The sequence below is a fragment of the Pristiophorus japonicus genome, chromosome 14 (assembly GCF_044704955.1).
Source record: "Pristiophorus japonicus isolate sPriJap1 chromosome 14, sPriJap1.hap1, whole genome shotgun sequence".
Lineage (NCBI taxonomy): Eukaryota > Metazoa > Chordata > Chondrichthyes > Pristiophoridae > Pristiophorus > Pristiophorus japonicus.
The window spans coordinates 129,817,829-129,845,190 of record NC_091990.1 but is presented as its reverse complement, the minus strand read 5'-3'; the positions used below and the strand labels follow the sequence as shown (position 1 = coordinate 129,845,190).

General features: G+C 43.0%; 1 protein-coding gene across 1 annotated transcript in view; it reads left to right on the top strand.

The window, feature by feature from the left end:
* Window positions 1-27,362, top strand: part of sbf2 (SET binding factor 2) — a 715,543-nt gene that overhangs the window by 350,898 nt on the left and 337,283 nt on the right. The window contains exon 7 of the mRNA XM_070898748.1: window positions 15,498-15,634. Coding sequence (XP_070754849.1) covers window positions 15,498-15,634 — 137 coding nt within the window. The remainder of the gene's footprint in view (window positions 1-15,497; window positions 15,635-27,362) is intronic.

Below are 27,362 nucleotides of genomic sequence, written 5' to 3'. Positions count from 1 at the left end.
ATAATGTGGATAAATGTGAGGTTATCCACTTTGGTGGTAAAAACAGAGAGACAGACTATTATCTGAATGGTGACAGATTAGGAAAAGGGGAGGTGCAGCGAGACCTGGGTGTCATGGTACATGAGTCATTGAAGGTTGGCATGCAGGTACAGCAGGCGGTTAAGAAAGCAAATGGCATGTTGGCCTTCACAACGAGGGGATTTGAGTACAGGGGCAGGGAGGTGTTACTACAGTTGTACAGGGCCTTGGTGAGGCCACAGCTGGAGTATTGTGCACAGTTTTGGTCTCCTAACTTGAGGAAGGACATTCTTGCTATTGAGGGAGTGCAGCAAAGGTTCACCAGACTGATTCCCAGGATGACGGGACTGACATGTCAAGAAAGACTGGATCAACTGGGCTTGTATTCATTGGAGTTCAGAAGAATGAGAGGGGTTCTCATAGAACGTTTAAAATTCTGACGGGTTTAGACAGGTTAGATGCAGGAAGAATGTTCCCAATGTTGGGGAAGTCCAGAACCAGGGGTCACAGTCTAAGGATAAGGGGTAAGCCATTTAGGACCGAGATGAGGAGAAACTTCTTCACCCAGAGAGTGGTGAACCTGTGGAATTCTCTACCCACAGAAAGTCAATTCACTAAATATATTCAAAAAGGAGTTGGATGTAGTCCTTACTACTAGGGGGATCAAGGGGTATGGCGAGAAAGCAGGAATGGGGTACTGAAGTTGCGTGTTCAGCCATGAACTCATTGAATGGCGGTGCAGGCACGAAGGGCCGAATGGCCTACTCCTGCATCTATTTTCTATGTTTTTATGTATTCTAGTCCCCTAGATGTAAAGGCCAGCATTCAATTAGCCTTTTTGATTATTTGTTGTACCTGTTCATGACATTTTAATGATCTATATACCTGGACATCTAAGTCTCCATTGTTTTTAGCCTTACACCATTTAGAAAGTACACTATTCTATCCTTTTTTAGGTCCAAAGTGGATGAACTCTTGTGGCAGTCTGCACAAAGTGGAATTAAACAGAGTGCACTTAAACAGAGGATTTTATTTGTGAATTTGGAAAGCATGGGAATTTGGAGAAGAGGGGGGAGGAGATGCTGCTTTTTGCTTACACTACTTGTAGAGCTTTGTGTTACAGGTAGATAGTTAATTTCATTACCCATAACTTACCCTAGATCAAGTAAGTAGTCAAGAAACAAAACTGTAAAGTAAGTTAATTAAATACAAATGTAATTCAATTTAATTAAATGGAACAAGGTCATATAGGGATGGCAGTGCACGTGGTGTGCCGCAACTATAGCATGTGGGAGTTTGTGGAGAGCATTGTGATCCCGGACAACCACATTTGCAGTAAGGACCCAGGAGGCAGTCACACCCCTTAGGTCGTGGTACAGATTTGGTTAGTGGTCAGGGACAGGAGGGTGTTACTTCAACTCAGGTAGGTAAGTGGACCCCAGGTGCAGTGCTGGAGGAGCCTCGGCATTTGTCCTTATCCAACAGGTATGAGGTTCCTGCTGCCTCTGTGGATGAGGGAAAAGCCTGCAGGATGACCATGGCACCATGGTACAGGAGCCCATTCAAGTGTGGGGGTAGGGGGGGGGGGGGCGGGAGTGAAAGGAAATATAGTTGTTGTAGGGGACAGTGTAATCAAAGGGATAAATACTATTCTCTGCAGCCACAATTGGGAGTTCTGAAGGTTGTGTTGCCTATGGTGCCAGGATTAAAGACATCTCCTTGCGGCTGGAGAAGAACTTGGTGTGGGAAGGAGAAGATCCAGTTGTCGTGGTCCACGTAGGAGCCAATGACATAGGTAGAACTAGGAATGAGATTCTGCTGAGAGAGTTTGAGGTATTGGGGTCCAAATTAAAAAGCAGAACCTCAAAGGTAATAATCTCTGGATTGTTACCTGAGCCACGAGCGAATTGGCATAGGGATAAGCAGATTAAATGCATGGCTCAAAGAATCGTTTGGGAGGCAGGGGTTTTGCTTCATGGGGCACTGGCACCAGAATTGGTAAAAGAGGGAGCTGTTCCGTTGGGAAGAGCTCCGCTTAAACCGGGCTGGAACCAGTGCCTTGGCAAATCGAATAACTGGGGTGGCAGGCAGGGCTTTAGACTGATGAAGTATGGGGAGGAGGGGGGGGCGGTGCAGGTGCAGGAAAGAGTATAATTAAAAGAAGCAAGAGAAATGTCAAAGCTCTCAAGCAGAGTTTTGGGTGAAAATAAGCACAGTTGGTCAGGAAGGGACAGAGAGTTTAACAAAGATAATAGGGCATCAGTACCTAAGGTGACATCAGGGAAAAGAAGAAAAAAAGTTAAAGCTAAAGGCACTATATCTCAATGCACGAAGCATTCGCAACAAAATAGATGAATTAATAGCGCAGATAGAAATTAATAGGTTTGATCTAATAGCCATTATGGAGACATGGTTGCAAAGTGATCAAGTTTGGGAACTAAATGTTTCAGGATGCTTAACTTTTAGAAGAGATAGGCAAAATGGAAAAGAAGGAGAGGTAGCCCTGATAAAGGATGCGATAAAGACAGTAGAGAGAAAGGATCTTTGGCTCCGAAAATCAAGTAGAATCAGTTTGGGTGGAGCTAAGAAACAGAGGGGCAGAAAACATTGGTGGGAGTTTATAAGCCCTAAAACAGTAGTTGTAATGTAGGGCAGAGTATAAATCAGGAAATTAGAGGCGCATTTAACAAGGGTAATATGGTAATCATAGGGGACTTTAATCTACATATAGACTGGGCAAACCAAATTTACAGTGATAGCGTGGAGGATGAATTCATGTAATATATACAAGTTAGTTTTCTCGATCACTACGTTGAGGGAACAGGCTATTTTAGATCTTGTATTGTGAATGAGAAAGGGTTAATTAATCACCTTGTAGTAAAGGGGCCCTTAGGGAAGAGTGACCATAATATGATAGAATTTGAAAGTGATTTAGTTAAATCCAAAACTAGGATCTTAAATCTAAAAATGCAAACTACGTAGGTATGAGGGACAAGTTGGCTAAGGTAGATTGTGAAACTACATTGAAATGTATGATAATAGACGGGCAATAGCTAGCATTTAAAGAATGAATACATAATTTGCAACAAATATACATTCCTTTAAGGCACAAAAACCCCAGAGGAAAAGTGGTCAAACTGTGGCTAACAAGAGTAAAGATATTATTAGATCAAAGGAAGGGGTTTATAATTTTGCCAAAAAGAGCAGTAAGCCTGAGGATTGGGAGGATTTTAGAATTTGATGAAGGAAGACCAAGAAATTGACAAAGAAGGGGAAAATAGAATCTGAGAGTAAACTCGCGAGAGACATAAACACAGATTGTAAAAGCTTCTGTAGTTATGTAAAAAGGAAAAGATTAGTGAAAGTAAATGTGGTTCCATTACAGGCTGAGACAGGAGAAATTATAACGGGGATCAAGGAAATGGTAGAGAAATTAAACAAACACTTTGTGTCTTCACGGAAGAAGATGCAAAAAACCTCCTGGAAATAGTGGAGAATGGGGGGTCTAGTGAGAATGAGGAACTAAAAGAAATTAGTATTAGTTAAAAAAAGAGTACTGGAGGAATTAATGGGAGTGAAAGCTGATAAATCCCCCGGACCTGATGGTCTACATTCTAGGGTTTTGAAAGAGGTGACAATAGAGATAGTGGATGCATTGGTTGTCATCTTCCAAAATTCCATAGATTCTAGAACGGTTGGAAGATTGCAAATGTAACCCCACTGTTAAAGAAAGGAGGGAGAGAGAAAACGGGGCACTACAGACCAGTTAGCCTGACATCAGTAGGAAGGAAAATGCTAGAATCTATTATTAAGGACGTGGTAACAGGGCACATAGAAAATCATAATAGGATTTCGCAGTCAACTCAGATTTATGAAAGGGAAATCATGTTTGATGAATCTTTTGAGGTTTTAACTAGCAGAATAGATAAGGGGGAACCAGTGGATGTGGTGTATTTGGATTTTCAGAAGGCATTCGATAAGGTACCACACAAGAGTTTATTAAACAAGATTGGGGGTAATATACTAGCATGGATTGAGTATTGGTTAACGGACAGAAATCCGAGAGTAGGAACAAACGGGTCATTTTCAGGTTGGCAGGTTGTATCTTGTGGGGTACCTCAAGGATTGGTGCCTGGACCTCAGCTATTCATAAACAATATCAACGATTTAGATGAGGGAACCAAGTATAATATATCCAACTTTGCTGATGATACAAAGCTAGGTGGGAATGTAAGTTGTGAGGAGAATGCAAAGAGGCTTCAGGGGGGTATAGACAGGCTAAGTGAGTGGGCAAAATCATGGCAAATGGAATATAATGTGAAAAAATGTGAAGCTATCCACTTTGGTAGGAAAAATAGAAAAGCAGAGTATTTTTTAAATGGTGAGAGATTGGTAAATGTTGGTGTTCAGAGGGACGTGGGTGTCCTTGTACATGGATCACTGAAAGCTAACATGCAGGTACAACAAGCATTTAAGAAAGCAAATGGTATGTTGACTTTTATTATAAGAGGATTTGAGTTTAAGAGTAAAGATGTCTTACTGCAATCAATTATATAGGGCCCTGGTGAGACCACACTTGGAGTATTGTGTACAGTTTTGGTCTCCTTACCTAAGGAAGGATATACTTGTCATAGAGGGATTGCAATGAAGGTTCATCAGAAGGTTCTGGGATGGGGGGGTATTACCCTATGAGGAGAAATTAAGTAGAACATGCCTATGCTCGCTATAGAGTTTAGAAGAATAAGAGGTAATCAAATTGAAGCATACATAGTTATTATTGGGCTTGACAGGGTAGATGCAGGGAGGATGTTTCCCCTGGCTGTGGATTCTAGAACCAGAGGTCACAGTCTCAGAATAAGAGATTGGCCATTTAGGACTGAGGTGAGGATAAATTTCTTCACTCAGCGTGGTGAATCTTTGGAATTCTCTACCCAGAGAGCTGTGGAGGTTCAGTCGTCGTGCATATTCAAGACAGAGATCGATAGATTTTTGGGTATTAAGGGAATCAAGGGATATAGGGACAGTGCAGGAAAGTGGAGTTGAGGTAGAAGATCAGCCATGATTTTATTGAATGGCAGAGCAGGCTCGAGGAGCCGAATGGCCTACTCCTCCTATTTCTCATGTTCTCACATTTGCTTACATTGAAATCCATGTGCCATCGTTTTGCCCATTCACTTAATCCGTTGATATCCCTTTGTAATTTTATGCTTTCATCTACACTTGCTACAGTTCCACCTGTCCTCTTCCTTAACTATAAATATTGATGCAAAGTAATTATTTAACATGTCTGCCATTTCCTTATTATCACTGATAATATTACCACTTTCAGTTTTTAAGGGGCCAACATTGCTCCTGACTACCCTATTTTTTCTAATATTATTGTCAAAATTCTGTGTGTTGATTTTGATATCCCTTACAAGTTTCTTTTCATACTCCCCTTTTGTAGCTCTTATTATTTGTTTTGTGTCCTTTATTTCTAACTTTAAATGGGGGTATTTAACAGCATAAGCACTGCAGCAGATCCAAAGTTTTTGTCAGTTTCCAAGATTTGAGAGATGTCACTGATTGCATGAACTGTGGGGAGGGGTGCAAAGTGAATACATACATGAAGTAGGGGTCGTAGGATGTGAGCGAGGGTTAGCATGAATTATATCGGTATGGTAGTGTAGTGATAGTGGCCCCAAGTTTCGACATGATTTGCTCCTGATTTTTACGGAGCAACTGGTGTAGAACGGAGTATCTTAGAAATCGGAATTCTCGCCATTTAGTTTGCTCCAGTTCTAGTCAGTTAGAACAGTTTCACTTTGGAACAGAATTTTTTTTTCAAAAGGGGGCGTGTCCGGCCACTTACGCCTGTTTTCAAAGTTTCGTCAGTGAAAACTTACTCCAAACTAATTTAGAATGGAGTAAGTGAAAATTTTTGTACGCTCGAAAAAACCTTGTCGACACTTTAGAAAATCAGGCGTAGGTTACAAATTAGGCATAGGGAATGGGGAGGAGGGGGGTTTAAAGGGAATTTTACAAACATTAAACACCTCAGTTTTACAAATAAAGAGCCATCATCAATAATAAATGCTAAAAACATCAATAAATCAACCAATAAATCAATAAAAAAAGATTAATAAGATAATTTAAAAAAAAATCAATAAATAAAACATTTTCTACTCACCGACTGCAGCACCGGGAGCCCTCCAACAGCGTGCTGGGATGCCCGCCCCCCCCCCCCAGTGTGTCTCTGTCAGTGTCTCTATCTCTCTGTCTGTCTGTCTGTCTGTGTGTGTCTCTCATTCTCTGTCTGTCAGTGTCTGTGTTTCTGACAGCGAGAGGAGGGGGAGCAGAGGGAGGGATGGGGGGGAAGGGGGAGGAGGGGAAAGGAGATGGGGGGGAAAGGAGATGGGGGGGGGGGGGGGAAAGGAGATGGTGGGGGGGGGAAGGGGGAGGGAGGCTGAACGGGCCGAGACTTCGGGCAGGGCCCAAGATTTCGGGCAGGGCCCGTCCCCAGCACCAGATTTGCAGGTAGGTGGGGTTGGGTTGGGAGGTTGGTGGGAGGGAGGTTGGTTCGGTTCGGGTCTGGGGGAGGGAGGTCAGGTCGGGGGGAGGGAGTTGGGTAGGGTCGGGTCCGGTCCAGGGGCGGGGGGTGGGGAAAGCGGGAGTCGGGTCCGGTCCAGGAGTGGGGGGGGGGGGTGGGAGCGGGAGTCGGGTCGGTGTCAGGTCCAGTCTGGGGGCGGGAAGCGGGAGTCGGGTCGGGAGGAAGCAGGAGCTGGGCGTGGGAGGAGCCTTATTCACGCAGCTCCAGTGAGGCCATTCAGCCAGGGCTAGGGGCTGCGTGCTTCGGCCCCTCCCATACAGTTTTGGGTGCCTGGAGCTACTGCACATGCGCGCCCACTGTAGCGCGCATGTGCAGAGGTCCCGGCACTGTTTTCAGCGCAGAGACCTGGCTCTGCCCCCTACAGCTCCTGCTGCGCTGCGCCGAGGGCCAGAGGACGTGCAGGGAGCTGGAGAATCTTTTTTTTAGGCGCTCTTTGTGGCGCGAAAAACAGGCGTCCAGGTCGGGACTGCGCCGTTCTAGGCGCGGCTCGAAACTTGGGCCCATTGTTACTGGACTTGTATCCAGAGGTCTTGACTAATAATCCAGAGAACGTGAGTTCAAATCCCACCATGGTACTTTGAGATTTTCAAAACAATTAAAAAAAAAAAAAAAATCTGGAAATAAAAAGTTGGTGTCAGTAAAAGTGACAAGCTTTTGGGTTGTTGTTTGGAAAAAAAAACCCAAACTGGTTCCTTAATATCCTTTAGAGAAGCAATCCTGCCGTCCTTACCTGATCTGGCCTACATGTGAATTGTGACCCACACCAACATGGTTGACTCTTAACTGTCCTCTGAAGTGGATTAGTAAGCCATTACGTTATAGCAAGCTTGCTTCCAATGGTTGAAGCAGGGTCACCACCACCTCTGCCTTAGGGCAACTAGGGATGGGCAATAAATGCAGCCTTGCCAGCAACGCCCATGTCCCAAGAATGAATAGAAGAAATAAGTGGGGAATGGAAGCAAGATTGGCAACCTGAACTGAAAAAGAGGTTGGAGGGGGTAAGGCAATTTCTGTGAACTGGCTGAATGAGATAGTGACTTTGAACTGGGGGTAGGTTTTGGAGGGAGGAAATTACTTTTGAGGTGGGGTGGCTTGACCCATCCACCTCCACGGAGGTGTGTGGGGGACCTGACCCATCCACCTCCATGGCACAAACCTGGTATTGCAGTACTTCCAGGAACGGTGCAGTGGCTCTAGGCCTTTTGGCTAAGAGCATTGGCGCAGAGTGATCCTTGAATGGGCCCAAGGTGACCTCTGGCGTTTGTGATTTGACAAAGAATTGGAACGATTGGCTACGAATTTCCAAAAAAAAAAAGACTTTTGAGGCCGCTTTTAGCGAGGTTTGTCTGGTCAGTTGAAAACCCATATACCACTTAATTTTCCGATTTCTTCAATTATAAATTTATGAATTGTAAAAGTATATAAAATTGGTTAGAAAGTATCATAATGTATAAGTTCAACATTTTACAAGGGAACATGTCCCAGAATTGCTAGGAAAGTACCATCATTTGCATGAAGGGCATGAAATGAATAATTGATGACAGCATTTAGGGAGAGCATGCAGAATTCTATACTTACAATCGACAGTCTGACTGGAATGGGTTTGAATCTCCTATTTGCTATTGGGTAATTATTGTTTTTTAAAAAACCTTTTCTTCCAGTAATAGATTTTCTGAAAGAAGTTTTAAAATACAAAATTAAATAATTCATTCCCAAAAATGGAACACCAAAGGTAGTGCTTCATTAAAATTAAGTACATTTGTGGCAAATAACTGTAAAGAGGTTCCAAAGCTCTTGATTTCTTTAGCAGTTTTAAGTGGCAAGGTAGAAAAGTGTCTTTATTTTTTGATCTGAAACATATATTCTAATTGGGTGTGAGTTTCTGAAACGGGTAAATTGCACAGATAACACAATCATTGGCTATAGCTTCTATGATTAACGGAATATTCAAAAGCCCTTTATTGGTCAGCAATGAGAAAAGGACGTTGTGCTTATTTAATACTGGAAAAAAGCCCTGTTTTTAAAAGTATCCTAAACCAAGCATAAGGAAAACCTGCTTATGAGTTGTGCAGATTTGGGTGTCATAGAAACATAGAAACATAGAAAATAGGTGCAGGAGCAGGCCATTCAGCCCTTCTAGCCTGCACCGCCATTCAACGAGTTCATGGCTGAACATGAAACTTCAGTACCCACTTCCTGCTTTCACGCCATACCCCTTGATCCCCCGAGTAGTAAGGACTTCATCTAACTCCCTTTTGAATATATTTAGTGAATTGGCCTCAACTACTTCCTGTGGTAGAGAATTCCACAGGTTCACCACTCTCTGGGTGAAGAAGTTTCTCCTTATCTCGGTCCTAAATGGCTTACCCCTTATCCTTAGACTGTGACCCCTGGTTCTGGACTTCCCCAACATTGGGAACATTCTTCCTGCATCCAACCTGTCCAAACCCGTCAGAATTTTAAACGTTTCTATGAGGTCCCCTCTCACTCTTCTGAACTCCAGTGAATACAAGCCCAGTTGATTCAGTCTTTCTTGATAGGTCAGTCCCACCATCCCGGGAATCAGTCTGGTGAATCTTCGCTGCACTCCCTCAACAGCAAGTATGTCCTTCCTCAAGTTAGGAGACCAAAACTGTACACAATACTCCAGGTGTGGCCTCACCAAGGCCCTGTACAACTGTAGCAACACCTCCCTGCCCCTGTACTCAAATCCCCTCGCTATGAAGGCCAACATGCCATTTGCTTTCTTAACCGCCTGCTGTACCTGCATGCCAACCTTCAATGACTGATGTACCATGACACCCAGGTCTCGTTGCACCTTCCCTTTTCCTAATCTGTCTAAAGTGTCTTAACGCTTTTGCAGTTCGGCCCAATATATCGTAATAAAAATGCGAGTTACACTTCATAAAATGATCCTTTGAAATTATTGTAATATCTTTTTTCCAGCATTCTTGGCCCCAAGTTTCGCCATGATTTGCTCCTGATTTTTAGGAGCAACTGTTGTAGAACGGAGTATCTTAGAAATTGGAATTCTCGCCATTTAGTTTGCTCCAGTTCTAGTCAGTTAGAACAGTTTCACTTTGGAACAGAATTTTTTTTTCAAAAGGGGGCGTGTCCAGCCACTTACGCCTGTTTTCAAAGTTTCGTCAGTGAAAACTTACTCCAAACTAACTTAGAATGGAGTAAGTGAAGATTTTTGTATGCTCGAAAAAACCTTGTCTACACTTTAGAAAATCAGGCGTAGGTTACAAATTAGGCGTAGGGAACGAGGTTGGGGGGGGGTGGAGGGTGGGGAAGGGAAGTCATTAAATTCTACAATCAATCCTTAGTTATACTTATACAAATATTATACAAATAAATCAAACCTGAATAAAAATGTATAAGCAAAGAAAATATTAAATAAACCATCTTCCTACCTGTGTGAAACAACAGCAGCATTCGAGCTGCTATGCTTCAGGCAGGCCTTTCATGTTGGAGACAGGCAGGGGTGTGGCGTCAGTCTCTCGACGGCAGCGGTAGGCGGGAAGCAGCCTTCGAGCTGAGCTGCGGTGTTTGAGGCAGGACTTCATTCCCCGCGAAGATGCAGCACCCGGACGGACTTGAGGCCATTCGGCCATAGGATTGCAGCGGCGTCAGTGGCTGGCCGGGAGCAGAAGAATGAACACAGGACACACACAGCTGATTTAAGATTCTTTAGGCCGTTCGGCCACGCTTATGGGGCGGCGTCAGTGGCTCGAAGGCAGTGGAAGAATCAGGAGCGGAAGGACGGACGTGAGGCCATTCGGCCACGAGATAGCAGCGGCGTCAGTGGCTGATCGGGAGCCGAAGAAAGAACACAGGACACACGCAGCTGATTAAGATTCTTTAGGCCGTTCGGCCATGCTTATGGGGCGGCGTCAGTGTGTCCAAGAAACAAATCTTCACTTTTTCTGCAGTCCTTTTAAAAATGGCCGAGTGCCAATGTTTGTTTCAGACTGCGCATGCTCGCACGCTCCAACGCGCACGCGCAGGGTTGCCGGCACCACGAAGGCTAATTTAAATTGTACTCGCCCCCTGCTATTTAGAAAATCGGCGCGAGTATTAGGCTCCACCCCCTGCTGTGAAGAGCGCGCCGCGCCAAGCAGACATCGAGCTATCGGACTCTTTTTTTTTAAGCGCAGTTTTCGGCGCGAAAAACAGGCGCCCAGCTCGGAGGTGCGCCGTTTTCGCCGCGGGACGAAACTTGGGGCCCTTATTTCCTATTTTTTGCTGAATTTACTGACTTTTTTGGAGGGAATACTTTTAGTTTAGAGAAGCAGCAATTTTGGGGGATTTTAAAGAAAAGAAAAAATTTGCATTTATATAGTACCTACCATAACCTCAGGATGTCCCAAAACTCTTTACAGCCAATTAAGTACTTTTGAAGTGTAGTCACTAATAAATATAAAGAACATTAATAGATTTGGAAATTTTCAGAAACATAATTATAATAAGTTTTTAACAGGTTTAAATTAACGTGTCAAATAATTGGTAAAAAACCTAAAAGGCACTGTATATAATGGCCTGGAATCTCCTTGCAAAATTTCTGGCGCAATAGCAGCATAAGCATTTTGTTGTGCCGTGTCTTCTGAGGAACTTTATATATAAGTGGCTTACACAGTTTTACACTTGAACTTTACTACGCATAAATTTCCTTGTTGTTAGTGCCACTCCCGAATTACATCCACCAAAACTCCACTAAACTCATTATAGTAACTCCATCTCAATGCAAAAGACCAGAGAATGGGCTCAAGTTTCGGCCTGAGTTGCTCCTATTTTTTTGGAGCAACTAGTTTAGAATGGAGCATCTTAGAAATTGCAATTCTCGCCATTTAGTTTGCTCCAGTTCTAATGAGTTAGAATAGTTTCATTGTAGAACAGATTTTTTTTTCAAAAGGAGGTGTGTCCAGCCACTTACGCCTGTTTTGCAAGTTTAGGCAGCGAAAACTTACTCCAAACTAACTTAGAATGGAGTAAGTGTAAATTTTTGTACGCTCAGAAAAACCTTGCCTACACTTAAATTAGGCGTAGGAAACGAGAGATAGGAGGGGGGAAGGGAAGTTTACAAGCATTAAATACTTCACTTTTACAAATAAAGAGCCATCATCAATAATAAATGATCAATAAATCAATCAATAAATCAATCAAAAAAATAAAAAAATAAAAATAATTAAAAAATCAATCAATAAATAAAAAATTAAGTTTCTACTGACCTACTGCAGCACCCAACAGCGTGCTGGGACAGGGCCCCCCCAGGAGATGCCGGTCGGGCAGGCCCCGCCAGCGACTAATACTTCGGGAGGGGTCGGGGGGAGGCTGAACGTCGGGTGGGCGGGGGGGAGGCTGAACACGGTGGGGGGGAAGGCTGAACGGAAGCTGAACGCGGGGGTGCTGAACAGGAGGCCCTGTAGATTTGTTACAGCTAGGCTTTCATTCAAAATTCTTGCCTGTATTCCAATAATTCTACCTAAGTTTTCCTGAGATTGACAGTTTACCATTACAGTGTGCATGAAATAATAAATGGATAAACTGTGCCAAATATTTTGGTTCTGGCTGCAAGTAATACATGTTCACTTTGACAATTGGCTAGACCAAAATTCATTAAATAATACATTTGCCCCAAACTTTTCAAAAATCAAGATTCAAAGTTATAAAACCATTAGCTTCTGCCCAGACAACCAGTCTTATTAAGAACACAACAATGCTAATTAGCATCATATACACAAAATATATTGCCAGAGAAGTAAACTACTCACAGCCGTATTCAATACAGGCTGAACCCAAAAACCTGACCGTAGGAGGCTCAACGCAGGGGGGGTCTGAAAAGGAGGCTGAACTGCAGAGTATCGAGCTGCGAGGAGCTACTGCACATGCGCACACACTCTAGCGCGCATGTGCAGAAGTCCCTGCACTGTGTTCAGCGCCGGGACCTGGCTCCGCCCCACACCCCTTGTGCTGTGGTGCGCCGTTTTTATAGGGGGCGGAAACTTGGGCCCATTGTGAGCTTTTAGATCTTGGGCACAGCAGGACCCGAAGTCACTATTTGTGGTGTTTTGTTGCGATTTTATCCACTTTTTTTATTTCTCCTCTTTGGGACCTGTAGTCGGTTTTCTACGCATTTAAATTTTTTTTATAGCATCGAAATCTATTACATTCAAAATAGAAAAACTTCCACAATTGCATTTCCTTAAATATGTTGTGCTTAATATACATAAATGGTTTGATGGCTTCAAGCTTCAATTTTCATAACACCAATAAGGTAAAGAAGGGACGGAAGAAGAAAGATGACCTATGTTCTACACTTTCTGAAGGCCCCTATTGTTTATGCTGATTTTTGTTTGTTTTGTGGTTTTTATGCTTCAACGTATGCTAATGAGATTCTCGGGAAATTTCAGTGTAAATTCGCAAGATTGGCGTAAATTTCAACATCATTTTGTCATGAGTCGGATTACGGATTTTCCGGCCCATAAATGTATCCGTGACAGAATTCATAAAATTGATGCCACCTGCTGGTTTTTAAGCACACTGCAATGAAGAGTGGCAGATTCAAAATCAACTGGAACATGTACTCATGTGATTAGACTATTCATAAGAACATAAGAAATAGGAGCAGGAGTAGGCCATTTGGCCCCTCGAGCCTGCTCCGCCATTCAATAAGATCATGGCTGATCTGATCAACTCCACTTCCATAACCTTCGAGTCCCATATTGCACAAAAATTCAGTGTAAATTCTAGCACGAGTTGACACTGACACTTTTGATTCCTGAGGCAAATGAACATGTCCATTTTTGGCCATTACTGGGAAAGGAATAGTGTCCATTAAAATGTAAATGGCTAGAATGTATTATCCTCCAAGCAGGGCCAGTTTGGAGGCAAAATGGAGATGATGGGAGATGAAATTGTGAAAGTAACAAAAATTAAGCAACATAGGCAAAAGGACCTCTTGGAAACGGTGCCATCCCTGGACCACCAGGGAGCAGGGTGCCATGGCAGCAGCCCGGCACATAGGCGGATTGCCGGGCTGCAAGAATGCGGCACGGACCCTGCGATCAAACAGGAAGTCGGCCTTTTTTTTAATTTTGAACTCTCCACCTCCCCATTAAATTTTGCCCCATGAGCGGCCTGTTACGTGCCCTCCGAAGCTGTTGCTGGCATCGCCCGGCGCAGCTTCAGGAGGCGCTACCGAATTTTTGCTCTGGGGCGAAAACGGGTCGCTGCACACGGTGATGACACTATCATCGCCGGTGGAGTGGGGTGCTACCGGTTAACTCCTGCATTTCGTGGGAGTCGTTAGTGGTGCCGCAGCCGGGCGCAAAAGCCTTGAATTTCTCCCCCTTTGAATCCAATCCGATGAACACTTCTCCGATCAGAGGTTTTACAATTACAATTATACAGTTTTTCAAGGTGTGTGACCGTCCTATAAAACCACCGATTGGCCGACTGCTCAGACTGGCTCTTGAGTGGTTCTCCCCCACCTGTCCATCTCTCATCACATGTCACCCTTCTGGAATGTGTTATTCATGGTGTCAACTTTACTTCAGTTCTTCATGACGTGTGATTTGATCTTGCTTCCCAGGGTTTGCTATCTTTCTAGTCTGTTGACTCTCCACTGCCCTTGATGGATGTGTTGTTCAGTATTGCTTGTATGTTTTCATCAGTCTGTGCTGAGGGTCAATGCATTGTTGCTACTTATGATTCCTCAGAACCTCCTAATACTGATAAGCCCTGCAATTCAGTTCGGGTATCAATTTTCCTCCCCTTACAACCTGCAATGGCTTCTCTTCCTGCTCTCGCATCGTTACCTCTGGTGACCCCAAGGATCTATCCATGGTGCCCCCCCTGTTTCTCATCTACATGCTGCTCCTCAGCGACATCACCCAAAAACAGTCAGTTTTCACATGTATGCTGAGGCCACCCAGCTCTACCTCACCACCACATCTCTCGACCCCTCTACTGTTTCTAAATTGTCCGACGTCCTGTATTGGGTGAGCAGAAATTTCCTCCAACTAAATATTGGGGAGACTGAAGCCATTGTCTTCGGTCCCCGCCACCATCTCCATCCCACGCCCTACCCTGGCAACTGTCCGAGGCTGAACCAGACGATTCGCAACCTTGCTGTCATATTTGACCCCTAGGTGAGCTCCCAACCACATAACAAGCACCATCACTAAGACCGCCTATTTCTACCTCCGTAACATCACCTGACTCTGCCCCTGTCTCAGCTCATCTGCTGCTGAAACCATCATCCATGCCTTTGTTACCTTTAGACTTGGCTATTCCAATGCACTTCTGGCTGACCTCCCATGTTCAACCCTCCATAAACTTGCAATCATCCAAAATTCTGTTGCCCGTACCCTAATTTGCACCAAGTCCCGTTCACCCATCACCTCTGTGTTCGTTGGCCTAATTGGTTCCCGGAAAAGCAATCCCTCGATTTAAAACTTCTCGGTCTTGTTTTAAAATCCCTCCACCCCTCACCCTTCCCTATCTCTGTAATCCCCTACAGCCCCCCGAGATCTCTGCGCTCCTCCAATTCTGGCTTCTTGAACATCCCCGATTTTAATTGCTCCACCATTGCTGGCTGTACCGACAGCTGCCAGGGCATAAGCTCTGGAATTCCCCCCCTAAACCTCTGCATCTCTCGATCTCTCTCTCCTGCTTCATGTCACTCCCTAAAACCAACTTCTTTGATCAAGCTTTAGTACATCTACCCCAATATCTCTATGTGGCTCGGTGTCAAATTTTGTTTGATAACGCTCCTATAAAGTGCCTTGGGATGTTTTACTACATTAAAGGTGCTATATAAATGCAAGTTCTTGTGGTTGTTTAATTTTCATTTTATATAATGCTAACTATAAATGTTGTATTGTAGCAGTTTGCTCACCAGTTTGTTCAGGTCCCTATTACAGTACACTTGTGACTTCCGAAATCCGGAAACTTCTGACCCGAAGCCGTTCCGGATTCTGGGTATTTCTGGATTTCGGAACGTCTTTGCCTGGGCCGAGGAAGGTAGGTAGAGTAGGGAGGGGGGGGCGGTGGAGAGAGAGGTCGGGCCGTAGGAGGTCAGGGGGGGTCGCTGGAGGTCGGAGAGGGGATTCAGTTGGGCGGAGGTCGGGTCAAGGCGAGGTCGGGCGGCCGGAGGTCGGGCCGAGGCAGGGTGAAGTCGGGCGGTGGAGTCCGGATTTTGGAGCATTTTCCGGTTTCTGAACGACCCCGCCACGGATTGGTCTGGTGTCCAGATTCTGGAACTCTGGATTTTGGACGTCGCACCTGTATTTAGTTTGTTGCTAAAATGCCGAGAATACAGTGCAATTCAAGCATAAAGTTAGATGTATTCAGGGTATTTGTCCAGAATATTTCCGATGAATTTTAGTGTTGTCAATTCAAAAATGCACTTTGTGCAGTGATGCAGCATTAATGAATCATTCAGCCATAATGGATATTCCACAAATTATAATCTGGAGTACATACTCTAATTCAGCATGATTTGAGGCAGCTGCCCCTGAGCGTAATTATAACAATTTTTATTTTAAGTAACTTTTCCTGCAGTCCCAGTTAAAAAGAAATCACAATTCTAATCCATAGTAAATTAAAATATGAAGAATTCCTATGAATCCCAAACCACCTCTATATTGTCAGACTGCTGATCTGATATCAAGTTATGAATAAACCAGAACTTCCTCAGATTGAATATTAGGAAAATGAAAGCTATCTTATTTTGGCTGTTGTAAAAATCGCAGTACCCATGCTCCTATTTCTATTCCCCTCACTCAAGCAGAACCAAGCAATGCTGTTGTCGTGTTCAACCATGAAATGAGCTTCAAATCTCAATTCCTATCAATTACCACGACAGCTTAATTCCTCTATCATGTCATTGTTTGCATTTGCCTCTATCTAATTTCCTCCAATTTGAAACCCTTATCCATATTTTGTTATCTCAACTTGATTTCTTGAATGCCTTCCTCCTTACACGTCTGATCTTGAAAACTTGAGGAAAAACAAAACTATGTTCGTTAGCGAAGATTCTGTGTAATTGAATCGGACACTTAACTTCTGTTGAACTATTTGATGTTATCAGTAAATATCACCACAATATTTTACCTTTTTAAATATACATACTATTATATGAATATAATAAATAGGAGCAGGAGTAAGCTGTGCAGCCCCTCAAGCCTGCTCAATCATTCAATAAGATCATGGCTGATCTTCTACCTCAATTCCACTTTCCTGCCCGATCCCCATATCCCTTGATTCCCTTAGTGTCCAAAAATCTATCGATTTCAGTCTTCAATATACTCAACGACTGAGCATCCATACCACTCTGGGGTAAAGAATTCCAAAGATTCACAGCCCTTTGAGTGAAGAAATTTCTCATCTCTGTCCCAAATGGCCGACTCTTTATTCTGAGACTATGACCCCTAGTTTTCGATAATCCAGTCAGGGGAAACAGCCTCTCAGCATCGACCCTGTCAAGCCCTCTTCAATTTTTATACATTTCAATAGATCACCTCTCATTCTTCCAAACTCCAGAAAATTTAAACCCATTCTACTAAAACTCTCCTCATAGGACAACCCTCTCATCTTAGGAATCAATCTAGTGAACCTTTGCTGAAGGCTGAGAGGTGACCTAATAGAGGTCTTTAAAATTATGAAATATAGAAAATAGGTGCAGGAGTAGGCCATTCGGCCCTTCGAGCCTGCACTACCATTCAATATGATCATGGCTCATCATGCAACTTCAGTACCCCATTCCTGCTTTTTCTCCATACCCCTTGATCCCTTTAGCCGTAAGGGCTACATCTAATTCCCTTTTGAATATATCTATCAAACTGACCTCAACAACTTTCTGCGGTAGAGAATTCCACAAGTTCACAATTCTCTTGAGTGAAGAAGTTTCTTCTCATCTCGGTCCTAAATGGTTTACCCCTTATCCTCAGACTTGACCCCTAGTTCTGGACTTCCCCAACATTCCCCAATCCTGTCAGAATTTTATGTTTCTATGAGATTCCCTCTCATTCTTCTAAATTCCAGTGAATATAAGCCTAGTCGATCCAGTCGTTCTTCATATGTCAGTCCTGCCATCCCGGGAATCAGTCTGGTGAACCTTTGCTGCACTCCCTCAATAGCAAGAAAGGTTTTGATAGAGTGGATACAGAGAGAATGTTTCCACTTGTGGGGAAGAGCATAACTAGAGGCCATCAATATAAGATAGTCACCAAGAAATCCAATAGGGAATTCAGAAGAAACTTCTTTACCCAGAGAGTGGTGAGAATGTGAAACCCGTCATCACAGGGAGTGGTTGAAGCGAATAGTATAGATGCATTTAAGGGGAAGCTGGACCAGCATATGAGGGAGAAGGGAATAGAGGGTTACGCTGATAGATTTAGATGAGGAAAGACAGGAGGAGGCTCGAGTGGAGCATGGACTAGTTGAGCCGAATGGCCTGTTTCTTTGCCATATCTCCTATGTAATCCTATGTATATCCTCCCTTAGGTAAGGAGACAAAAAATTGTGCATGGTACTCCATGTGTGGTCTCACCAAAGCCCACTATAATTGCAGCAATACTTCCATACTCTTATACACGAACCCCCTTACAATAAAGACCAATATACCATTTGCTATCCTAATTGCTTGCAGTACCTGAATGTTAATTTTGTGATTCACGTTCAACGACACCCAAATCCCTCTGAATATTAAAAAAAAAATTCTGTTTTTCTATTCCTCCTACTAAAGTGGATAGTTTCACATTTCCCCACATTATACTCCACCTGCCACCTTCTTGCCCACTCACTTAACCTGCCCTTGGGCCCAAATTTCCCCGTGAGTCACACCGTTTTTTTTGGTGTAACTTGATTTTTCTGGTGCATCTTTTTAGTTGCAAATATGGCCATTTAATTTGCAACAGTGTAAGTGAGTTAGTTAGATATTTTTTGTTAGGCCAGTTTTTTTTTTCCAACAGGGGGCGTTCCCAGCCACTTACACCATTTATGCCAATTTGGCCAGAAAGAAGTTGTACTAAACTAACTTAGGGCAGCGTATATGTCCACTTTTGTCCGCACAGAAAGACCTTACTTACAGTTAAGGAATTGGCGCAAGTAACTACATTTAAAGCATCAAACAAAGCACAAAAAGTAATAAGCAATTAACTAACAAATAAAATAGAAGAAACCCTGCACCTAAAGGACCAAGACAAAAGTAATAAGCAATCAATAAATAACACACAAAAAAAATAGAAGGAACCTTGCATCTAAAGCACCAAAATCAATCAGTAAATAACAAATAAAGGCAGCAGGCCGCCGATGAGGGAGCCCATTTGGCCAGGGCTAGCGACAGCATGCTTCGGCCCCTCCCACACAGCCTGCAGTGCGCGTTTGCAGAAATGGCCTGCCAGGAGCTGCTGCATATGCGTGCAGACTCTAGCGCGCATGTGCAGAGGTCCCGGCACTGTTTTCAGCGCCGGGACCTAGCTCCGCGCCCTCTCTTTGTTCTGTGCCATACTAGCTCCACAGATGGCCCGAGAATCGGCCATGATCGCAAGTTTTTCTTTTGGCGCTGCTTCTGATCTAAAATGTCGGCGGGGGGGCTCAGAGGTGCACCAAAAAAACCGAAGGGGCAAATTTGGGCCCGATGTCCCTTTGCAGCCTTTTTGCATCCTCCTCACAGCTTACAGCTAGCTTTGTATTGTCAGCAAACTTGGATGCATTACACTCGGTCCCCTCGTCTAAGTGATTAATCTAGATTATAAATAGCTGTGGCTCAAGCACTGATTGTTGCAGGACCCCACTAGTTACAACCTGCCAACCCAAAAATGACCTGTTTGTTCCTACGGCTCTATTTTCTTACCATCCTCAATCCATACTAATATATTACCCCAATCCCATGAGCACTAATACAAAAGCAAAATACTGCGGGTACTGGAAATCCGAAATAAAAACAGAAAATGCTGGAAATACGCAGCAGGTCAGGCAGCATCTGTGAAGAGAGAAACCGAGTTAATGTTTCAGCTCAATGACCTCCAGTCTTCAAAAAGCCACTGATCTGAAACTTTAGCTCTGTTTCTCTCTACACAGATGCTACCTGACCCGCTAAGATTTCCAGCATTCTCTGTTTTGTTAAAAATTTCAGATTCCAGCATCCGCAGTATTTTGCTTTTATACCTGGAACACTGTATACAGTTTTAGTCTCTTAAGGGAAGATATGATTGGCTTAGAGGGAGCACAACAAAGGTTTACTAGACTGATTATTGAGATGGAAAATTGTCCTATGAGTAGACTCGGCCTATATTCCCTTGAGTTTCAAAGAATGAGAGGCGATCTCGTTGAAACGTATAAAATTATTAAGGGGCTTGACAGCATAGATAATGGCCAGTACCTATTGCTGTTCTAGGGGCTGCTCCGACTGTTTTTTCCCCGGCAGTTTTGTTCTTTCCAGCTACGGGCCATGGTGGCCAAACTCTGGCAGAAGCAGTTTTTCGAGTGTTGCGCGCCGGCAGTCCGTTCCCCAGCGGTATTTCAAAACCGCCGGCGGAACACTTCCATGAATTTCCCACCGGTTGGTTTTCCACCCAAAACGGAGAAATACTGCCGAAAAACGCAGCGGAAGGCTGATGAAATTCCAGCCTTAGATGTTTTTCTATTTTCTCCTTTCGAAGGGATTCCATTATTTTTCCTGCTACCGAAGTTAAGCTCACTGGTCTACAGTTCCCTGGACATGTTCTATCTCCCTCCTTAAATATAGGTATAACGTTAGCTATCCGCCAGTCCTCTGGTACTACACTTTTTTCGAATGAATTATTAAATATGTGAAATATTGTATCTGCTATCTTTTCTCTAGATTCTTCTAAAATCCCTCCGGACCAGGGGTTTTATTCTCTTTTGAGTTTGATTAGTTTATTTAATATTTCTCTTGTTTTTACTTTAAATGCGTTTATATCTTGATTTTTATCCTGTCCGACCCTTAGTGGCCATATCCCTATCCCAACTTTCCTTTTTTTATTTGCGTGCCTGTAGAATATTTTGTTTTATGTTCCTTGATAATTTAATTTCCTATTTCCTATTTGCCTTTCTAATTTATTTTTACTTCTCTCCTAGTCTCTTTCTCTCCCCCACTGTCAATGTACTTAATGTATGTTTCTTTCCTTACCCTCAATTTTCCCCTTATGTCTTTATTCATCCATGGTGTCTCATTAGTGTTTAGTTTAATTTGTTCTTGTGTTTGAGCGGAATATATTTTTACTGGGCTCTGTTGAACAGCATTTTAAATGTTTCCCATTGCTGTTCTATATCATTTTGTCAATATTGTTGTCCATTTTAGTTTCCCAAGTTCTATTCTCAGCCTCGTAAAATCAGTTTTCCTCTAATCTATTATCTGGTCTTTGTCATGCTTACGTCTTTCTCAATTATTATCCCAAACCGTATTATATTATGGTCACTAATTTAATTCTCTTATCTGTTCTCTTTCAGTCCCCATTAATAGATCCAGGAGCAAATCCTTGTTAGACTTTTTGCATACTGGGTTAGAAAGGAGTGCTGTACACATTGGAGGAATGCCATTCCCTTTACCTACCTCTGCTGGCCAATTAATTTCACTCATTTTTTTACTCATTTCCTTAATTTGTTTGCATATTTCTTCCTCCACCTCCCTTCCACTATTGGGTGAATTGTAATCAACCCCTATTAGTGTGATTGATCTTTTTTATATCTTTTATCTCTGACCACATGGATTCTATTTCTGTCTTACTGATTGCTGTTATTTTTTTCTACTGCCATTATGCTATCTCTAATAAGTACAGCTACTCCACCTCCCCTTTTCCCCTCCATATCTTTCTTAAATATGTTATACCCTGCAATGTTTAATTCCCAGTCCTGATTTTTCTGTAGCTATGTCTCAGTAATCCCTACTATATCTGGTTCCTCACAAATGTATTATCGCCTCCAGTTCCCCTGTTTCATTATGGGCACTGTAATCTTTGAAATAAAGGATAAACAGCACCATCTATCAGGAGGAAGATCCATTATTGGACGTACACTTGTGGTCATGAGAAGGAAGATGACTTGGGTGAAGGTGCAAATGATGAGAGCTCTCGAGCAGAAAATTTTGGAGGATGTTTAATCTGTGGTGCAATTGGAATCGCTAAAGAATTTAATGATAATATCTGTGGAAGGTGGAGAATTGGCATTGTATAGACAGTTTAATTTATTTTTAATAGCCATTCCTCTCACTTTATTTTTAACCATCTTCTTACACTCCTGTTTTATAACTCTATTCCATTGCCATTTATGTTCTCCCTTAGTTTAGTTTGTCCCTTGCTCTTTTCTGTTTCGTTTATATTCAAGCTTGTTTCATTTCTTGTAGACAGTCAGACAGTCACACCCTCCCCTTCTTGAACCTGTGCTTTCCTCTCGGATGTGACTGTCCAGAAATTCCTTCTCATCCCTTGCATGCCTCTAACTCGCACTTCAGTTCAATGACTCCGAGCCGGAGTGACTCGAGGTAGAGATATTTCCTGTCGATGTGGGAATCCGGGACAGTCTCGCTATTCACACACTCCCACATACTACAATCCCGACACATACCCTGCGCTGCCATCTCTAGTCTTTTTTATATACTTGTTTATTGGCAGCCTGAATTAAAATTAGGTAGACAGCTTTTGTTAAAGAAGCAAATTACTTATTGTTTACTCACCTGATTTACTCACCTCAGAGTTCTTCCTCCCTGCTCACTGTGGCATCACTGTTTCAGATTTTCCCTTGCATTAGTTTCACTGCTCGCTCTTTTTGCTAAGTTTTATATGTTATTAATTATTCTGAATATTTATTTAATTAGTTATCATCGTTAAGTTTTTAAAAATTCAGAGTGTGTGTGTGTATAGTAACAAATACTTTGTTCAATTTCTTCTGGATCCGCTACTCCTCACGTGCTGATTATGACGGCACATTGTGATTTTCCTCTGGGTTTGTTTAACTGTGGCGGGTCTCTTTTAAACTGCTCCCACTCTTTTTTACTGCTGGGTTGTCACCGCTCTCCTTTTTAAACTGCTCCGGTTCCTGCTCTTTTTAACTGCTATGTAGTACATCCCAGCATGGTCTATCTGTTCGTATATAAAAAACACAATTATTGTTAGTGTTGAACATATGCTTACTGTAAATTATTGCATAAACTGGAATTTTTTTGCTGTTTAGTCTCACTTTCACATTTAAGAACCACTTTGAGAATTATGTTACACAGCAGGGAAGCATGTTGCCCAATAATGTATGTCACATATCAAAACTATGTAAAGGAAATTAATTCCAGCATTTTAACTTCCTCAGAGACTTGATGTCATTTGAAGATTTTAGTCTCCTATTGTTTTGAGTAAAGGACAAAATAGATGGTCTGTGTTTTGCGGATCTGTTTTAAGAGTAGATATAATTGAGTCAAAGCTGTCATTACTCCATCATCTTAGAAAAATAGAAACATAGAAAATAGATGCAGAGGAGGCCATTTGGCCCTTCGAACCTGCACCACCATTCAATATGATCATGGCTCGCCATGCAATTTCAGTACCCCATTCCTGCTTTCTCTCCATACCCTTTGATCCCTTTAGCCGTAAGGGCCACATCTAACTCCCTTTTGAATATATCTAACGAACTGACCTCAACTACTTTCGATGGTAGAGAATTCCACGGGTTCACAATTCTCTGAGTGAAGAAGTTTCTCCTCATTTCGGTCCTAAATGGCTTACCCCTTATCCTTAGACTGTGACCCCTGGTTCTGGACTTCCCCAACATCGGGAGCATTCTTCCTGCATCTAATCTGTCCAATCTCACCAGAATTTTATATTGTTCTATGAGATCCCCTCTCATTCTTCTAAATTCCAGTGAATATAAGCCTAGTCGATCCAGTCTTTCTTAATATGTCAGTCCTGCCATCCCGGGAATCAGTCTGGTGAACCTTCGCTGCACTCCCTCGATAGCAAGAATGTCCTTCCTCCGATTAGGAGACCAAAACTGCACACAATACTCAAGGTGTGGTCTCACCAAGGCCCTGTACAACTGCAGGAAGACCTCACTGCTCCTATACTCAAATCCCCTCGCTATGAAGGCCAGCATGCTATTTGTTTTCTTTACTGCCTGCTGTACCTGCATGCCTACCTTCAATGACTGTGACTACCATGACATCCAGGTCTCGTTGCACCTTCCCTTTTACTAATCTGTCACCATTCGGATAATAAGCTGCCTTCCTGTTTTTGCCACCAAAGTGGATAACCTCACGCTTATCCACATTATACTGCATCTGCCATGCATTTGCCCATTCACCTAACCTGCCCAAGTCCCCCTGCACCCTCCTAGCATCCTCCTCGCAGATCGCACTGCCACCCAGCTTAATGTCATCTGCAAACTTGGAGATATTACATTCAATTCCTTCGTCTAAATCATTAATGTATATTGTAAATAGCTGGGGTCCCAGCACTGCCTGCCATTCTGAAAAGGACCCGTTTATTCCCACTCTTTGCTTCCTGTCTGCCAACCAGTTCTCTATCCACGTCAATACATTACCCCCAATACCATGTGCCTTTATTTTGAACACTAATCTCTTGTGTGGGGCCTTGTCAAAAGTCTTTTGAAAGTCCAAATACACCACATCCACTGGGTCTCCCTTATCTTCTAGAGTTTTACATCTTCAAAAAACTCTCGAAGATTTATCAAGCATGATTTCCCTTTCATAAATCCATGCTGACTTGGACCGATCCTGTCACTGCTTTCTAAATGCGCGGCTATTACATCTTTAATAATTCATGCCAGCATTTTCCCCAGGCTAAGCAGTCTATAATTCCCTGTTTTCTCTCCCTCCTTTTTTAAAAAGTGGGGTTATATTAGCTATCCTCCAATCCATAGGAACTGAACCAGAGTCCATGGAATTTTGGAAAATGACCACCAGTGCATCTACTATTTCTAGGGCCACTTCCTTAAGTACTCTGGGATGCAGACTATTGAGCCCTGGAGATTTATCGGTCTTCAGTCCCTTCAATTTCCCTAACACCATTTCCTGACTAATACGGATTTCCCTCAGTTCCCGCTTGTCGCTAGATCCTCGGTCCCCTAGTATTTTCGGGAGGTTATTCGTGTCTTCCTTAATAAAGACAGAACCAAAGTATTTGTTGAATTGGTCTGCCATTTCCTTGTTCCCCATTATGAATTCACCTGATTCTGACTGCAAGGGACCTACATTAGTCTTCACTAATCTTTTTCTCTTCACATATCTATAGAAGCTTTTGCAGTCAGTTTTTATGTTCTCTGCAAGCTTACTCTCAAGCTTACTTTCAGTTATGTGTGATGTTTTTCTTCAACTAATGCTTTGCCAAAAGCTTATAAGTAGCCTGATGTATATTCATTGAGATGAAGAAAATTACAGTGCACTGAAGTATCTTTTTTTATTTTTACTTCGACTGAATGCTCATTCTGCAGTGCATTGTTGTTTAATCATTACTTTGTGCGATAGATATTTAAAAACCAGTGCTTTGCCAGCCACCTCCAGATTATGTCGTCTCAAAGTACTAATTGGGTATGCAAGACCTTAGTGTGCTGTGAACTGATATTCTGTCAAGCTCATGCCATAGATAAGGTGCTACAGTGCCTCTTTGTTGGTTTTAATTGACAACTTTATGCTCACAGCGCGTCTAACTGATGGATTCTGGAACTTGCGGTCAGCTCAGGATTTCTGGTGATTCATTTATTGTCTCCATGTTAGGACACATTTATGGCATATAACCTCAACTAGAGAAGTTTGATAAAAAGACACCAAGGGCTAGAAATTCATGGCTATCATCTTTTCCCCGTTACTTTACGGTCAAAAACATCGCCATTTTTAAGGGGGTAAAATTGGTTAAAAAAAATGCGCCTTGCGGTAAAAATCATTGTTGCATGAGGATTTGCTGGAAACTGCGGTCCTTGCCAACTTTAGTCCGAGGCCTATCATCACCAAAAATACAGGCCTTAGGAGGGGAGAAAATACAAAAAAAATTGCAAAAATCAAAAAATGAACAATCAGAAAACATTCACTATACACTTAACGAATGAATTGCTGAAAAAGAATTAAAAAATAAAAACTTCAACTTTTTTGTTGGTCTTCAATGGAGGCTTTTTTCAGGCGTTTTTTTTTTTGCGTCGCACATGGTCAATCCGCTTTAAGGCGATATTTCAAAACAGCTATTCATTATCTTTGGCCAATTTAGGTGAGTACCTTTTACCGGCAAAGAAGTGAAATATAGTCGAAAAAATGTGCGCAAGACTGGCCAATTTCTCTAACTCTAAGAATATTTAATAGCCTCTGGGAGTGAGGCTGTGAAGTTTGCAAGGAATTGTGGGCAATTAAAAGGGCTATGAATTAAAGGGACAATGCATTCTGAGCTAATAAAAATTAAAATGAAGTGAACAAATGTAGTTTTCAGCCCTTACTGCCGGAAAAAATTAACATTAAAAAGAAGTCCCAAATGGGAGTCGAGTCAGCTTTTAAACCTCAAAAATTGAAAAAGTGCTTCAGCACTAACACAAACGGTTCTGTAAGCCAGGAAAGGGGCACTCAGAGTCTTGCAAGCAGCACTCCAACTTTGTGCAGCGGGGGGTCAACACTGCAAGAGAGGTCCTCTACCCACAGGGGCCAGGAGGCCCTCCAAAAAGAAGGATGTGGGACCAAATCACGGATGCCATTAGTGTGCCAGCTGTGTCGCCCCAATACCTAGCTCCAGTGCCCAATGAAGTTTAAGGACCTCAGACCACTTGGTCAAGGTCAGTGAATGCATCTTCAAAAACCGTCTCCTACCAACTGAATCACTAGCTTTGCCCACTGCTCAATGCACGAACCCCCATCCCAAATCACGCCCCTACCAACAGTCTGTACCAATCACAAGGCACATCTCTTATTCCTAGTCTCACCTCACCCCCTTGGAAGGGATGGTGCAGGCCATTCTTGTCAGGAGCATGGTTGAGCTCTTGGCCTGTGGCACGGCAGAAAGATGCTGGTATCCTCATACGTTATCTTCCTTCTCGTATGCACCTCTTGCTTTCCTGCCCATCCCTTGCCACAACTCCACCCTTGTGCCTTCCTCATTTCACACACCCAAGAAATGCAGCCTGCCTAGCCAGTGGTTGGCCAAGAAGAGGGAGAGGAGAGTGAAGAAGAAACAACACCATCACTTGATTTGACACTCCCAGCCACCGGCTCCTCAAGGTCGACCAGCAAAGCCCATTTGCAGTATCCCCCATTGCAAGTCAGCAGCCTTCCTGCAGCCACTGCGTGACCTCAGTAGGATAGGCAAAGGCAACACAAGACAGTCACTAAGAAAATGCATAAGGTTAATGAGTTTATTTTTTGATGTCATATTGGATGGATGGATGTCTAAAGTAGGATTAGAAAGTTTGCTTTGGGGTGACTTTTATTTCAGCACAGTGGCCAGAGGACGCTGTGATGGTCAATAAAAGGGTGGGAGTAATGTTGAAAGGGGAACTGGGGTTGTGGTCAATGGTACCGCAGGCCAATGATTCTATCCCGGCCAGAAAGGGGCTATCTGGGTTGCATCCTTCTTTCTGCTTTCTCCTCTTCTATTTCTCCCCTCTTTGGCTTCGTTCTCTTTGGCTTCCTCCTCTTCTGTGTCTTCCTTTTCTGCGTCTTCCTCTTCCCTCTGCGCGCAGATGCTATAAATCTGAAATAACAGCAGAAAATACTGGAAATACTCAGCAGGTCAGGCACCATCTGCAG